The 17,228-nt window shown below is 43.7% G+C and overlaps 1 protein-coding gene across 1 annotated transcript in view; it reads left to right on the forward strand.

Moving 5' to 3' along the window:
• Positions 1-2,778: 2,778 nt before the first annotated feature.
• The window catches only part of LOC101014651 (SHC-transforming protein 4), a 142,364-nt gene continuing 127,914 nt past the window's right edge, over positions 2,779-17,228 (forward strand). The window contains exon 1 of the mRNA XM_003900903.5: positions 2,779-3,910. Coding sequence (XP_003900952.1) covers positions 3,326-3,910 — 585 coding nt within the window. The 5' untranslated portion in view covers positions 2,779-3,325. The remainder of the gene's footprint in view (positions 3,911-17,228) is intronic.

Below are 17,228 nucleotides of genomic sequence, written 5' to 3' on the forward strand. Positions count from 1 at the left end.
CAACCCTAGAACCTCCCCAAATCCCCAGCTCTTCTTCCTGCCTAGTCATTTCTCAGAGCTTTAGGAAGCAGTAGGATGCCCTGTAGCCATCATAGGCCTGGAAACTAGACTTGAGCGCTCTGGTCCCTGGGAGGCGGCAGAGTACAGTGGCTGCCAGCACAGGCTTTGCAGTCAGGCCCAGAGGGATCCCAGGATCATTGTTCAACAGCTGGAGCGCCTTGAACAAGTCACTGCCCTTTCTCTCAGCCTCATTTTCATATCTGTAAGGCAGTGAGGAACACAATCCCAGCCTCCACAATTTGTTATAATAATTGAACCAGAATGTAGGTAAACTGTCAGGTGTTCCACAGATAGTAGCTCTTATTAATATTGTTTTAATCATTACTAATTGAAGAGGATGTTCTAATGCCTTGAAAAAAGCAAACCATCTGCCTTGCCCAGCCATCTACCTAGAATGAAAAGCAATTCAATCAATGAGCCTTCTCTTGGGCTGTTAGGACTGAGAGAATGGTCCAGCTGGGCAGGCTCAGCCTAGAGGCTATTGCCCACTTCCCAGTTGGGGATCTGGTCTCTTTCATCCTCATAAAACGCTGTGGCAGAGCTACCCAGGAGAGCCGAAGTCTCCAGGCTTTCAGAAGAGAAAGAGCCCACAATGGCCATGACTGCTTTCTTACCTTACCTAGTCCCACTTCGCAACCCCCAACCCGCCCAGGACTCAGGCTTTCTGAGGAATGTAGACTGGTCTGAGCTCCTGGAGTCTGGCCAGCACCGTGCCTACCTAGATGAGCTGGCTCCCCTGGACACCCCATCCTGCAGTCATGAGACCTCTGTGAGGATTCCTATCAGCCAGGCAGGCCCCTGTCCTTTCCAGCCTTCTCCAGGCCCAGCTGATTTAAAAAACTGTTTTCTTTGGACAATGTTGGCTTTCTTGGCTTCTCCCACTTTGTACTAATTTTTCTTTTTAGTTGCTTAGAATGATATAAACTCTGCAGTGTGAGGGGTAAGAGTATGATCTTAGGGGGAGGCAGCTCTGGTTCCAATGGCCATTTTCTCATACTGCCCACAGGTACTTAGTGAGATAGGCACTGTGTGGAGCATTGGGCCAAGACTTTACAGGGATGAGGATTATTCATAAGCCCTCATAACAACCCCATTAGGTGGCTGCTGCCGACCTATGAGGACATTCAACCACGGAGAGGTAAAGTAACTTTCTAAAGGAAGCATGTGATGAGGTCATCACAGCATAGCAGAAGCAAGGCAGGGACCCAGGGGAAGGCAAGAAAAATGAGAGGAAGAAAGCAGATGAGGAATGAGGAGGAATAAGAGGTAAATAATCTTGTCCAGAGCCTGTCTCCTCAGCCCTAGGGATGTGGGGTCCAACTGATTTAGCTACTTCCCTCAGTTTTGCCAGGAGGAGATGTAGGGGAGGGAAAAGGAGGTCAGCTAGGGTTGAAGGGAAGATTTATGAAGACGCAGAAAAGCCTTTCCAGGTAAAGAAACGTCTGAACAGCCTTGGCAGAAGGGATGCAGATAGGTGCGTTATCTCCCTGGGGGAGCAGGGAGCTTGAGAGGAGGATGCTGCTTTCACTGGTCACTCTCAAACCATTTAATTCAGAGCCTGAGTTTGGATCCCAAGGGAGCTCAGGCTCCCAAAGTCATCAATATACATGAGCCTAATGCAGCGTTAGGGTCAATAAGATAATGAAGGTGGCACCCTTGATTCCTTTGGTTGCCAGTTTGTCTTAATTTTTTAATTAACGAACAATTTCAGATGACAAAGCCTTGAACCACGGAGTAGTGCAATCTTTTCTGAGAGTTCTTCATCTCTTCCTATGTGTGATTTCCACCCTACCCTGACACCCCACACCCCCGGTGTTTCAGCAGTTTCCTCTTCTCCATTCCTGAAGAACCTGCATTTTCTTTTCCCAGCTCTGGTTTTGGCTTCCTGTGTGCTAAGCCTTTGCAGTTGTCATCATGTCTTCAGGATACATTTGATAGGTACAGGAAGTTGCACCAGACGGAAGATGGAACCAACAATCAATAAAAAAAGAACTATGTTTCTAAGAAAAATGCATCATGGCTTCCCACAGGAGTTGTGAACCGTATGGCCTAATATCCCTGGAACAATGGGTCTAATTTTTAGCTCCTCTGCTCTGCCCTCCCGGCCATCTCAACAAGAAAGAAAATAGATCTTTTAACCTGCTGCTCCCCAGCTAATGATCTGTAGTAAAGATTGCCTTTCCTTTTAACTCATTCATCAGATACCACAAAATAAAATGTGTCCCTCCTCTCCCGCTAGCTTTATTTCTCTCGGCTACTAGTTTAGTATATTTATGGTCTATGAGTCATCAAGCTGCCTCCTGATTGGATAAAAACCAAGCACCTCTGAGACCGTCAGTCAATTACAGCTATTCTCAGCTTCATTCACAGATTTATTAGCTTGCACACACAGAGAGAAATTCATTCGGCAAAGTTCATTCATAAAAATTTCAACACGCTGCGTATCATCCTGCACATCTCAGCTTTCGGCTGCAAATGGGCTTCTGAAAAAAGCTCCGAGAGGAGCCCAGGAGGGAGGGAAGCTCTGAGCGAGGGTAGGCAGGCTGGGAGGGGATCTGAGGAACACGGACCCATCACAAGTCAGTGAAACAATGCGGAGCAGCGCCCGTCAGTAGTACTCCTGGCTGGTGGCCCAGAACGATGCAAGACAAGATCTTCCAAGAGAGGGCAGCCTTCGGAATCAACGAACCCAGGCAGAAGGGCCTTTGGCTCATAGATACAATATTTTTTTCTTTTTAAATGAACAATCACTGGAACAAATAAAGGGTTAATAGGCCAGTCATTTGCCCCGCCCTGTGGGAGCCGAAGGGAGCAGGTTCGAAAGTTCCTGTGTGCAGAACAGAACGCTGGGGTAAGGGTGGGAGTGGGGTGCTAAATATTTCTACTAGGCTCCTGCAAGGCTAGTGATGCGTCGGGGCCCCCTGGCCGGCGCTCGCCCGGGTTCTGTGCCTAAGAGTTGGCCGTGAGCGACCACCGCCGCCGGGAGCCTGGGTCTAGGCTCTGCCGACAAGGATTCCAAGGCGAGAACACTGGTGCCTCTGCCTGGGCCAGGGAGGGACTGAAATCAGAGCAGGGGAGGCGTTTCCCCGCTGGGCTGTCACCCTTAAGGGGCCGGGAGCCGAGGTGGGCGAGCTCGAGAGCAGAGTTGGAGAGGTGGCTGCTGCGAGTTGCATCGGGCGTTGAGGCGTTTGATGTCTGCACCGTTTATCTACCAGACGACGAGGCGATTTATGCAACAGTATCCTGTTTCAGCACTGCCAAGGCTATGCGAGAACGCAGCCAGGACAGCCTGGCAGGACTCGTGCTGTATGTAGGACTCTTCGGGCACCCCGGGATGCTGCACAGGGCCAAGTACAGCCGCTTTCGGAACGAGTCGATCACGTCCTTGGACGAAGGTAGCTCCGGAGGCTCGGTCGGGAACAAGGGCTCACCGCAGCCTCCCCACCCCGCCCTGGCACCTCACCTGCCGGCTGAAGATGCCGCCTTGCCGTCGCAGGAGAGCCCCACCCCACTGTGCACCTTGATCCCCCGCATGGCGAGCATGAAGCTGGCCAACCCGGCCACTTTGCTGAGTCTGAAAAACTTTTGCCTGGGTACCAAAGAGGTGCCTCGGCTGAAGCTCCAGGAAAGCCGGGACCCAGGTTCCAGCAGTCCCTCTTCCCCAGAAACCAGTCTCAGTAGGTCTGGGACTGCACCTCCACCGCAGCCGGACCTGGTGGGCCACAGGGCAACCGCCCTAACCCCTGATTCGTGCCCGCTTCCTGGCCCTGGGGAGCCACCCCTTAGGAGCAGGCAGGACAGGCACTTTCTACAGCACCTGTTGGGGATGGGCATGAACTACTGTGTGAGGGTAAGTCCATTTTCCTCTCTGCACTCTTTCTAAGAACTTCTGTGGAAGGGGGCATCTTCTCTGCTTTCTGCAAGGGGTCTAACGTTACCTACCTGGGTTCTGTGTTTGGACAGGACATGATTCGACTGGACCAAGGGGGAGGGGAGCTGGGTTTACAAATGTCCCTACAACTATCTGACTTGTACTGGAGTCAGGCAGCCTTTGGTTCAAGGACATGAACTGGTGCTAACTTGTAGGACATGAACCTGTGGGTACTTGGCAGGTGTAGAGGCAAGTTCTGATAGAGGCAGCTGATGGCACCACTTTGTCCCCACTGGACCTAGTATTCTGGCCAAAAAGAGTCAAGGACTTCAAATCTGATCAGTGATTGAGAGTTGGTAGGTTATACTGGCCATTGTATTTTGGATGAATACAGTAAAGATTTCTGTGCTATAGAAACACATGGTGTTTAAGGGGCTTGAATTATTCTTTAAAAATTTATTTCAGCATTTAGCAAACACTTCTCAAAACATGTCTGAGTTTCTAACCTTGTGCTAGGAGCTAGTCTTAGCTCTCCAGTGCACATTTATTGCCTTTACTGCCTACGCTGCAGCAACTAGGCCTTGTCCATGAGCTATGGGCAAAATCAAGGTCCTTGCTGGCCTTGCATCTGTCCTTGCTCGATCAAGATTTGGGCAAATGAAGATTTGGCCTGTGCCCTTTCGGAGCTCAAATTTCAATGAGGGAGATCAATGAATACATGCGAAATACTAAGATAATAATACTTAGCAATAGATAGCTAATATGAGAATGCTGAGGGAATTCAGAAAAAAGGAACGATTTTGTGATCTGGGATTCATTCACATGGGGAACCCTCAGGAGAAGATGAATCTTGGAAGAAATGTCAAATCCGGGTTGGCAGAAAGGAGGAAATTCCTGGTAGGCCAAGAATAGGAGCAAAGTCACTGTGGTGGCTGCAGGGGAGCACCACACAGGCTAGCAAGGGGAATGCTGGAGAATAGTGGGGGACTGAGGGAGGGGCTGGGGTAGTTCTCAAACAAGTATGAGTTGAATAAAGACAAATAGAGATCACGAGTAGCTTGAGAGACCGAAGTTGACCGAAGCTCTTAAATGCCGAATGAGGAGATTATAAACACTCTGACTGGTAAATGCGAATCTTCCTAGGTTTGTAGGGCATGACTTGCTGAAAGTAATTTTTAAAAGACCAGTCGGTTGATTTATTTGACATGGATTGAAGCAGGGAAAAATTAGAGACTTGGAGGGCAGTAAGAAAGATACTCTGAGAGTTTAGGTATGAGGGAATGAGAACACTGATTAAGGTGGAGAGGAGAGAAAGGAGGTGAATGGTAAGCCATTCTGTGAGAGAAGAATGAGAGAAACCTCAACAACCCTGGGAGATTAAGCAGATTATTTCAGATCCTAATATAAATAATAGAATAGCGAACATTTATTGAGCAGTGGGTAGATTGGTTTGTTACCATTGTTGTTTATTGGGGTCGTGAAGATTATTGATGGAGAGTTGTAAAGGGTGAAGAAAAGCCTTTCAAATTGAAGTCTCGGAATGACGTCAGTGATGCCAATGACTGAAGCAGAGAAAATTAGGAAGTGGACTCGTTTTAAGTTTGTTTTTGACATATTAAATTTAATGTCATGATCTCTAAATAATGCTAATATGTAGGTAGACAGTCATATAAGACTAGCACTCAGGTGAGATGTCTGATCTGAAGGTATACAGAGCTAGCCCAATAACTGTATTACAAACAGACAATTAGGATCTCAAGGAAGGCCAAATAGTAAACACTGGAAGGGTTACAGAGAGAGCAGGCTTGGGCAGTCCTGGCAAATGGGTAACTAAAACCTCTAAAGCAAATAAATGTATGGGACATGCAGCTCTTGCCCTCCCCCACAGTGACATGGCACATAATGGAAATACTTTCATGTTTCTACTCAGAGTTCACGGGCATATTCTCATTTGTCAAGATTAGGTGTGTGCCAGGCCCTCATGGGAAAACGAGTGACTCTCCAAACCTGGGCTCTCTGCACCTGCCTTACTGTCACCTACACATCCTCTAGCCTCTGCCTCAGCTTTCCTTTCCTCTTGTACCTCCTGCAATCTCTCCACACCCACACACCTGTACAATTTTAAATGTGAAAAGAGTTGCTATGTGATCTCCAGTTTCCCTAGGGATTGGCTCCTCTGGCGTTTTAGATTTTTAATGTGGCCACCATCTGTCTTCTTATGGCAATAATCACTGACCCCAGAAAAAGTGCCGACCCCATGACCCAAATGAACCTCACAAGATTGCCAATATCTGTGACATCCAATACAAGCTAATGACATCTCTTATGAAGTCAAAATACGTGAAAGAACTTACTTTATTAAGTTTTATAGAATCCTAACTTTGAAAGATGGAAGAGACTCAGAAGTTATCAAGGTCAATTCCTTTATGGTGAAACCAAACCCCAGAGAAGGGGTTTTTCAAAGGCCACACAGGTGAGTTAAAGCAGAGTGAGATCTAGAGCCCAAATCTCCTGTGTGCCATTCTCACCTGTCTTCACCACAAGTTTCCATGCTGGTTGTTGTTCTGTTACTCAGAATTCTTTTGAGATGTGAACCAATTTTGAAAATGAATGCCAAGCTATTAATTTACAGTAAAAATATCATACCAAATGAACCAAACTTGTGAACTCTGTATTCCCATCTGTAGGGAAAAGCACGTTAAAACATTTAAATCAAACCTTGCTTGGTAATAATGGATTCAGAGGAGAGAACTAAGAGAAAGATGATCTTAATGGCTAGTTGACACAGGGCTGGTGGATTTAGGGGCAAATTTTACAGGAAAAAGGCCACTTAATATTCTACCTTCTTATCCATATCATGTGACTGTTCCTCTCCCTGCCCCAACTTATTCACTAATCCATTCATCCATTTATTCAACAAATAATACAAATATGCAAATTGCATTATGAATCAATTATGCAGCAGTAACTGTTCTAGGCACTGGGCATCTATGAACAAAACGAATCACTTCTAAGCATCAGTAAACAAAAGAGGTCTGACTCATTGTGATATATTTTAGTGAGTGGAGATAGGTTCAATTGAATAAATGAAAAAATATACTATTTCAGATGGTAATAAGTGCTATGGAGAGCGATAAAGTGGGGTAAGTGAAAAAGGCAGTAGCTTGGGTGGGAATGGAAGTTATTCCTTTTAGGTAAAAAGTGGAGTTGTTATAGCTACTCTTTATTTTGTTTTCTTGCATCTTTTCTCTTTACAATAAGGACTATATTTTCCATCTGCACTAAGCTAGAGTTGACTTTGGGTTAAATATTCTTTTTAAAAAATGGCTTGTTTGGTCTTATGATGCAGAATCAATTTTACAGCTGAAAACACTTTATGAATCCTGAGTACCTGTTTTGAGTAACTTTAATTTAAACTCAGACTTTGGACCCCTCGAAGGTCTCTCAGGGAAGGGGGCCTAACCATTCTTTGAAAGATATTGAGCCAGGAATAGGACAGTGAGATCCCAGTCTGGGCAAAGTAGTGAGGTGGGCAAAGCCCATTAAATGGTGTCAAATGTGACTTCATTCTCCCCATAAGACTAAGTCTGTTTTCTTTAGAGGCCTTTCCAAGTCCATTCATCCATCAGCAGACATTCATTTAAAGGTCTCCCAGGTGCCCAATGTAGTGGGGAATGTGGAAAATCTACACCGTGACAGTGTTCTCCTCTTTAAATGAGGGAATTGGCTTGAAAGCCCTCGCAGCACCAGTGTTTAATGAATGAAGGGTTCCTTTCTCATACGGGAGGTGTTTAAAATATCAGTTTCCTTTCCACCTCTGAACTTGGCTCAAAGACGTAATAAAGCAGAGGCAAAGAAACCAACCCCGACGAGCTGTGGCAGGTAACCACAGTGGCCCTCACCACAACCCCCTGAGGAAGGCTGTGTTCTCCAGGTGAGGCCACTGAGAGCCCAGGTGTTTGTGATCCACAGGATACTTCACAACTAGTAAGTAGCAGACTGAGGATTCCTATCCAGGTGTGTCTCACTCCAACGTTTCTCCTCTTCCCAACCTCTCACTTGACTCCAAGCAGGACGGGCAATCTCTGAAGTATGGGAATGGAGTAACATAGATGAAAGGCCACACTGTGCAGGATAGCCTCATCATAGCACCAGCCCACGGAACTTGCCTTGTCATATCCATGTGAGTGATTTCAGTCTCTTCACTTCAGCCCAGCCCAGCCAACTGTTTCCTAGATTGTATTGGTTTCCTAGGGCTTCTGTAACAAGTACCACAAACTGGGTGGCTTACTACTATAGAAATCAATTCTCTCACAGTTCTTGAGGCTAGACGTCTGAAATCAAGATATCAGCCAAGTCACTCTGTCTCTAAAAGCTCTAGGGGGGGATTCTTAGAGCTCTTTCTTGTCTCTTCTAGCTTTTGGTAATTGCCAGCAATTCTTGGTGCTCCTTGGCTTGTAGGTGCATCACTCCAGTCTCTGCCTCTGTCTTCACATGCATTCTCTCTGTGTGTCCATGGCCAAATTTCCCTCTTTTTTATAAGAACATCAGTCATTGGATTAGGACTCACTCTCATCTAGATTAATCTCATCTTCACTTGATGACATTTGCAAAGACCCTCTTTCCAAAGAAGGTCACGCTCTCAGGTTCTGAGGGTTAAGACTTGGACGTATCTTTTTTGGTGGACAAAATTCAACCCAAAACAGTCCCCAAGAACATTTATTGCAATGTGTTTGCTCACATAGGCCTTCTTGGGTATCAAGCTCATCATCTTTGTGTGCAAATAGAAATTTGTGTTGAAAGATTTTCTTTACTTCCTTTGTAAATCCCACAGTATACTCTTACCATCCATCTTCTCCTGTCTAAGGTTTCTTATCACTGAGCCAGTAAACTAGTATTATCAATCATCTATTGTCTAGACTAGATGTAGTCCACAGTACCAAATGTTATGTCTACCTCAAGTAGCTTTTCCATAGGAGATGACAGGTCTAGGAATTTGAAGACTTGTATTAAAGTAAGGGCTCTGACACTAAGTTGTGTGACTTTGGGTGAGTCACTTCACCTCTGTGGGCCTCATTTTCTCATATTTAAAAGAAGAAAGAAGTTTCCGCCAGGCACGGTGGCTCACGCCTGTAATCCCAGCACTTAGGGAGGCCGAGGCATGCAGATCACTTGAGGTCAGGAGTTCGAGACCAGCCTGGCCAACATGGTGAAACCTCCTCTCTACTAGAAATACACAAATTAGCCGAGCATGTTTACATGCACCTGCACTCCCAGCTACTTGGGAGGCTGAGGTGGGAAGTTTGCTTGAACCTGGGAAGTGGAGGTTGTAGTGAGCTGAGATCGTGCCACTACACTCCAGCTTGGTCAAGAAAGCGAGACTCTGTCTCAAAGAAAAAAAAAAAAAAAAGAAAAGAAGAAGAAGAAGAAGAAGTTTGAACAAATGCTGCTTAAAATCCTGAGGCTCCAGGTATTTTTTCCTGCCTGTTTGAACCCCCTTACTATTAGGATCTCTTTTGGTTAGAAAGAGTTACCTTGAGGAAATAATGTTTATCTGCTTTGTGTTAGCAGAGAAGAGAAAGAATGTCCTTCAGGGATGCATTCAATTCTATTTTAGCACCCTCTTGCTAACACTGAGCTGGCTTCACCAGTAAGGCAGAAAGGAGGGTGTTATACTGGCATGGGTGGAGGCAGTAAGTTTCAGAGAGATGGAGGGCGGTAGAACAGCATCCAAGAGTAGGATTCCAGGGAGGGGTGAAGCGTGGGCTAGCTCGGGGGCAGGCCAGGGTTGGAAGAGGTGAGTGATAGTGGATGGGATTGTGGGAACATGGCATTCATTCCTCATGTGTCTGGCCAGTTAGGTCTGACTGGACTTGGTGTCCAACAGGAGGACTGCAGAAGCGACAGAAATTAAGCCTTCTCTATTTTCTCTGGACAAAAGAGCCAAGTAAAAAAGGCCTTGCCACACACATAGCCTGGTAACTCTAACCTTGAAAGAGGGAGATTTGTAACTCCAGGAGACTCCTGGAAAGACAGTCCCATGGTTTACACAATGAAGCCAGAGCTGGGTCACTCAGGTACCCACAGTGAAGGGAAATGGCTTTCTGCCTCTGTAAATTTCCTTCTTTTCTAAGTTATTGGTGGTTGAGAAGGAGGTAGTATGGATGGAAGGAAACAATTCCAGCTAAAACTGATGCCTTGGCTTTGAGGGTATTATATTTTCCTTCCTATGTCTTTCTTGGAGTAGATGTGGAAGTAGATTCTGCTAGAACTTAGAGAAAACCTGGCAGGTTTGACCCATTCCCCTGTTCTCTCTAGACCTTCACATATCCCTTGATTGGTCCAGTCCTTCCATGCCCCTCTACACTAGAGCCTTAACTGCAAGGAAGAGTCTTAGAGATCAGTGAGTCCACACACTTCATTTTGCAGCTGAGGAAACTAAGGCTCAGACATGTGAAGTGACTTGCCCCCAGCCACACATCTATCAGTGGTGGAACCCAGACAAGAGTTCCTAGTTCTGTGTACAGCACTGTATTTTCTACCTCCATCTTGCTTCATCTTCCCCCACTCTCTGAACTAAATGTGCTACACCAAATGCCTCTACATGATTAAAATGCTGGGTGTGCTTTTTAGAAAGATAATTACAAAAACTTCTTTCTAATAGGAAAATTGTCTTAAAATAGCAGTGAGAAGAAAAGAGGGAGCATAGAAGAGTGGCAAGGAGCCCAAAGAGCACTGGCTTGGCCAGTTTCAACCTTTTGATTAAGGAGGTCCCTGTGGATGGCTGTGGGTTCATGTTGGGCCAGGACTTGTTACCACATGCGTGGACTGGCTCCCATTTCATTCATTTGCTGCAACCTTAATGACCTTACGGTCATTTCCCCAATATGGCTTCCTCTCATTTCCACGTTCATATTACTCTGAAGCCAATACAGTGTTATCATATGGAGGGACCGAACCAAGCCTGGATCCCAATATGACAGTTCCATCACCAGGAGGGTGATCTAAATGATGCATACAGGCTGCCCCACCCTCCCTACCCAGCTTCACTCACTTACATCATGCATCTGTATCTGAAGGTGGCTAGGTTTGCACACCCACCAGTGGCAATGGAATGTGAAGACATTTCTAGCCCCTTTGTCTTTCATTGTCCACTCAGAATATGTGGGAAGGAAGCTGAGAATGTCTTCTTCCTGGGTAAACATACTGGGACGTCTTTCTTTTATGCAAAGGGACAAAGAGTACTGGGGGCTGCGTGAGACCCAAGACAGGGATCCTGCCTTCTCAGCTCAGGAGCTTTTTCTCATTTAACAATGTTACAAAGAGTTTTTAAGGGTAGTAGAACTCTAGGATTAGTACAGGCTGTTCCTGTTTCATGAAGAGATTGTGGGTGAAGAGTTAATTTGTACATCAGTTCTTTGAGATATGAAATTTCCCAGAGAAATGTAACTAAAACTTGATAAGCCTTCTCATAGTTAGGGAGCGGATAAAATGACAAACTGTATGTAAAAAGCTTAGCACAGAGCCTGTCTCATAGTAGGTCCCAAGTGGAAGGACGAGAATGGATTTTCAGTAACCTAGGGGTGCCTCTGGGCCAAAAACTCAGGATAGACTAAACTTGGTTTTGGCATTTCCCCGCATTCCTTTGGCATACTTTCTCCTGGCCAGCAGCGCCACCCTGGCAGAGCTTTCTTCCCTAAGTCTTGCCTTGTGCTGCTCACCAGGGAGGGCCTGCCTGCCTTCTCTAAAGCTGCCTAATGTTTATCCGCTAGTCCCCTGCTCCTCCGGTGCAGCACAGCGAAAAGCATCTGCATTTTGGAAAGATGTTTATTTACTTCACTGACTCTTTATTGTAACGTTTCCCAAAGTTTGCTGAGGACCACCTGTAGCAGTTAAAAATGCTTGTTAAAAATGCAGATTCCCAGTCCCCATCTTGGACTTATTGGACCAGAATGTCTGAGGCTGGGGCCCAGAAACCTGCATTTTTGGCAAACTCCTTATGTGATTCTGCAGCAGAGAAGATTTGGGAACGTCTGCTGAGTCCAGTCAGAGCAATGGTTCTCAACTGGGAATTATTTTGCCACGCAAGGGACATTTGGTAATGTCTGGAGACGTTTTTGATTGTCATAACTGGGAGGGGAGGTGAGTGCTACTGGCCTTTAGTGGCTGGAGGGCAGGATGCAGCTAAACAGCCTGCAAGGCCCAGGGCAGCTCCCAGAACACAGAATTGTGAGGCCCAACGCGTCAAAAGTGCTGATGCTGAGAAACCTTGAGCCAGTGGGATGAAGTGTATGAACCAGGGATGTAGATTAGGAGGCAATATTAAATGGAAAAATAAACAACTGCTCAGTGGTTCCTGTAAATCTAATCTAAGCCACTTCTAAATGTTCTCATTTTCTTCTTTCCCCTCTTTAAAATCTACAGATTCTCTAAAAATTGTAGTTCACGCCACTTTCCACCCAAACAGTACTCCTGTGGCTTCCATATCAGGATCTCAGGTCATGGGATGAACGTGGACCACATGAGCCATATGTTGCTATGAGCAACTCGCATATCAAGAATGTCCACATTAGGACAGATTCTACCTTAACCCAGGGGCGCTCGGGCTAAATGGCATTGACAGGCTAGCTTAGTTTCTTTTTCTGTGGAGGGGGATGGAAATATGAGATTTTATTAGCATTTGTTTGGAAATATAGGAACACAACATCACATTCTCATTAACATAATAGCTATGATTTGTTGAGCTCTGTGTATGTTGCAGGAAGCTTGCATCAATTACCTCACAATGACCCTGTGGAGTGGGTGGATGGGGAGGAAACTGACACCAAGAGAGGTCCATTATCTGGCCTTGATGCTTGTAAGTAGCAAGCGTCAGTATTGAAATGGGAGTCCAACATGTCAACTCCACTGTTGTAGTTTGCTTTACACAGTGTTTTTTTTTTTTTTTTTCAACTTTTATTTTAAGTTCAGGGGTACATGTTACATAGGTAAACTTGCATCATGGGGATTTGTTGTACAGATTATCTCATCACACAGGTATTAAACCTGGTAGCCATTAGTTATTTTTCCTAATCTTCTCTCTCCTCTCATCCTCCACCCTCTGATAGGCCCCAGTGTGTGTTGTTCCCCTCTATATGTCCATGTGTTCTCATCATGTAGCTCCCACTTGTAAGTGAGAACATGCAGTATTTGGTTTTCTGTTCCTGCATTAGTTTGCTAAGGATAATGGCCTCCAGTTCCATCCATGTCCCTGCAAAGGGCATGATCTCATTCTTTTTTATGGCTGCATAGTATTCCACGGTATATATGTACCACATTTTCTTTATCCAGTCTATCACTGATGGTCATTTAGGTTGATTCCATGTCTTTGCTATTGTGAATAGTGCTGCAGTGAACATACACACGCATGTGTCTTTATAATAAAATGATTTATATTCCTTTGGGTATATACCCAGTAATAAGATTGCTGGGTTGAATGGTATTTCTGTCTTTAGATCTTGAGGAATCGCCACACTGTCTTCCACAATGGTTGAACTAATTTACACTCCCACCAACAGTGTATAAGCATTCCCTTTTCTCCACAATCTCACCAGCATCTGTTATTTTTTGATATTTTAATAACCATTCTGATTGGTGTGAGATGGCATGTGGTTTTGGTTTGCATCGCTCTAATGATCAGTGATGTTGAGACTTTTTCATATGATGGTTGGCCACATGGATGTCTTCTTTTGAGAAGTGTCTGTTCATGTATGTCTTGTCCCCACTTTTTAATGGGTTTGTTTTTTTCTTGTAAATTTAAGTTCCTTATAGATGGTGAGTACTAGACCTTCGTTGGATGCATAGTTTGTAAAACTTTTCCCCCTTTCTGTAGGTTGTCTGTTTACTCTGTTGATAGTTTCTTTTGCTGTGCAAATAGCTTTGTATCTTAATCATGGTATCCTACTGTTACCAGTACCTTCATTTCCACAGGGAAATGCATTAAGATTTTTAACAACTAATTTACAAGTAAATTTTAAGAGCAGAGCCTGTCTTGGGGTTGAAAACTTCCTCTAGTTAGAGGGGTTGACATTCCAGAAGGCAGGAGATTTGAAAAACCCATGTGCTTTAAGGATAACCCCAGAAATTGGATTTTTACTCTCAATATCATCAGAGAATAATTTATTATATAGATGAATCATTTATTGGGAAGTGGTGAAATGCATAATTCAAACTTAATTTTTTTTAACCTAATGCCAACCCTGGCTCCTTGAAATGCCACTGTCCCTCCCACGTCCCTCTCAGCTTGGTTCCTTTAACCCTGGACTCAGAACTCATCTGATACATTAGACTACAAAGTTCTGTTTCATGGTGAGTTAAGCTCTCCAAGGTCACAGGGCTCATCGGCAGCAGAGCAAAGACTAAATTTCACATCTCCTTACTCCCGAGCCAGTGCTCTTTCCACTACATTATGTGAATGAGACATAATTCTTGCATAAGGAAGTGTAGTAGGAAAGTAAAGCAAGGATGTCCACATAAATTACTGTAATAAATGTTAGGTTACAATAAATGAAACCAACGTGATACCAATGAAGGATTATGGGAGTTCAGAGAAGAAAGGGCACACTTTCCACTTGAGATGATTAGAGAAAGTTTCATGGAGGAAGAGGTATCTTACCTGAGTTTTAAGAAATGGGTAGCGTTTCCATAGGCTGAGATGGAGAGAGACCCTAGGCAAAGTGAAGGCATGGAGGTGGGAAAGTGGAGGATGTATTTGGGGAGCAGTGAGCGGTTTGACTTGGTTGAAGAGTGCAAGAGGCATATGTAGGAAATCAGAGGGAAAATAAGATGGACTGATACAACAAGGTTGTATAGTACCTGAAAAGCTGGGTTTTCAACATAAAGCCACTGGATATTTTTTTTAAGGGGGGAATGAGAAACGCAGAGATATGCTTTAGGAAGTTTACATGGGCTGCAATGCTCAGAGAGGATGCAAGAGGAGGGGCCTGGAGAAAGGCAACCAGAAGAAAAACAGAGTGGTAACAAAGGCAGTGGCACTAGGAAGAGAGGGGAAAGATGGGACACCTAAAGGAGGAAGAAGCTACCAGCTTCTCACCCCTTCAGAAATGGGTCACAGGCAGGAAAGTGAGGGGGCAGGATGGATGGGGCTGGGGATGAATCCCATTGTGCACCTGCTGTGTTCAAGGTGAACCCAAAGCATCCAGGTGGAAATCTCCAGCAAAAAATAGAATAGTTAGGATTGGGGAGAAATTATTTTTGTTGTTGTTGTCATCAAGGCCTGTGGAATGTACAAGGCTGCCACAAGGAGAGGGTAGAGCAGGATTTAGGATTTAGGTGTTCTATGGAAAGGGAGGAAGGGAATGGGCAGTATGAGGAGCAGGATGGAGAGAAGACAGGTCACCTAGGGAGAGGGTGGAGAGAATTTCCAGGAGAGAGATTGGTCAAAACCATGTCAAAACCCATGGAGGGTTCAAGGAAGATGAAAACTGAGAAAGAACCACAGGGCTTGGTCTTTTGTCTTCCTACTCCTACCCTCCTCCAGGATATTAACGCCAACCATCACAACCCAAGCACACCATTGGATATCCCACACCTCTACTGTCACCTCCGCCCACTCAGTGACTAGTGCCTCCCTGTTGTCAGAAGTCTGGGAGCCATTCGAGACCACTCACCCTGTCTTGCCACACGCAGCCTCCTTTTATCATGAACTGTCAATTCCACCCTTAGCACATTCCTCACACACTCCCATTTTCCTCCATCCCCACTGCAGTTTCTAAGGTGTGGGCTCTAGTATGCAGCATTTTTAAACTTATTTGATCAGTTTCTTATGGAGCTAATATTCTGTGACACACAGATTGGGAAACTCTGCTGTTGTAGCTTTCATTTGAAACTAGGAGATCAATAATCATAATACAAAGTGGAAAATGATATACGCCTATAGAAAACAGTCAGATACATCAGTGTGATGAAGTAGATATGTCTTCTATCTGGTAGAGATGTCTTCTAGCTGAGTAGTCAAGGAAAGCTTCCTAGGGAGATGGCCTCTGAGATGGTCCCTAGTGATCGGTTAGAAATTTAACCATAGGGAATATATACATATAATTTTATATATTATCTAAAATACATATGAAATTTAATATATAAATTTTATATATAATAATATAAACAAATATAATTATATAATATAAAGTAAATATATAATATAAATATATAAAAAATAAGTACAATTATATAATAGAAAGTAATATACATAAAATTATATAATATAAAATAAACATATTATATAATTATATATCTAATATATTATATATAAATTATGTTTAATATATATTTATCATATGTTAATAAATACATTGTATTTTTATATTCATTATATTTATATTATTTATTATTAATAAATATTTCAATATTAATATCAGAATATTAATATTGTTAACATATTATGTTACATATTATTTCATATTTAACCTATTTTATATTTTATATATTAAAATTATACATAATATAAATCTGCATATTAATATATTATATAAATTATATGTATAATTTATAATTTATATACATTATAAAATTATATGTAATATATAATTATATAATAATTATATGTAATATATATTATATATTATATAATTCATATTTATAATTATAAAATTATAATATCAAAAAATTTACATATACATAATTTTTTGAAAGTATTCTAAGTGAGGAACATAGATAAGGAACTATAGGCTATCCACAAGGGAGGTCACCAATTTTAGTTGAGCCAGAGTAAAGGTTGCTTGGCAAAGAATGGTGGATAATAATGCTGAGATTTGAGTCAGATTATAACAAGTCTTAAGTATCAGCCTAAGAAGTTTAGGTGTCTGAGCAGAGGCATGAGGATTTGCACTGGTGAACGAAGTGCCTGGAGGTGGAGAAGCCCATTAAGAGGAGATTACAGCAATAGTCAAGATGGGAAGTGTGTGTATCAGGGTCTTGATAGAGATAATGACATAAGAGATAGCGATATTGTGGAAGAATAATTTGATGAAGAGGGTAACGGGAGAGGGTAGAATTCAGTCCAGCCTGCCTAAAACTTGGAGATGCATGGCCTAGGATGGGATGGGAGAGATGCCAGTGGAAGACACAGGACTACAGGACAAGCCGTGTTGAGAGGGAACAGGTGAGGCTCCATTCCCAACATGTTGAGTTCGAGATGGCAGAGTTATCTAGATGAGAGGGAGGTGACCAGCAGGCAGGCAGAGTTAGGGAGAACATCTGGGCTGGTGTACACTTTTTTGGTCAAGCCAAGCAGTTGGAG

This window comes from Papio anubis, chromosome 7 (genome assembly GCF_008728515.1).
Source record: "Papio anubis isolate 15944 chromosome 7, Panubis1.0, whole genome shotgun sequence".
NCBI classification, from domain to species: Eukaryota; Metazoa; Chordata; class Mammalia; order Primates; family Cercopithecidae; genus Papio; species Papio anubis.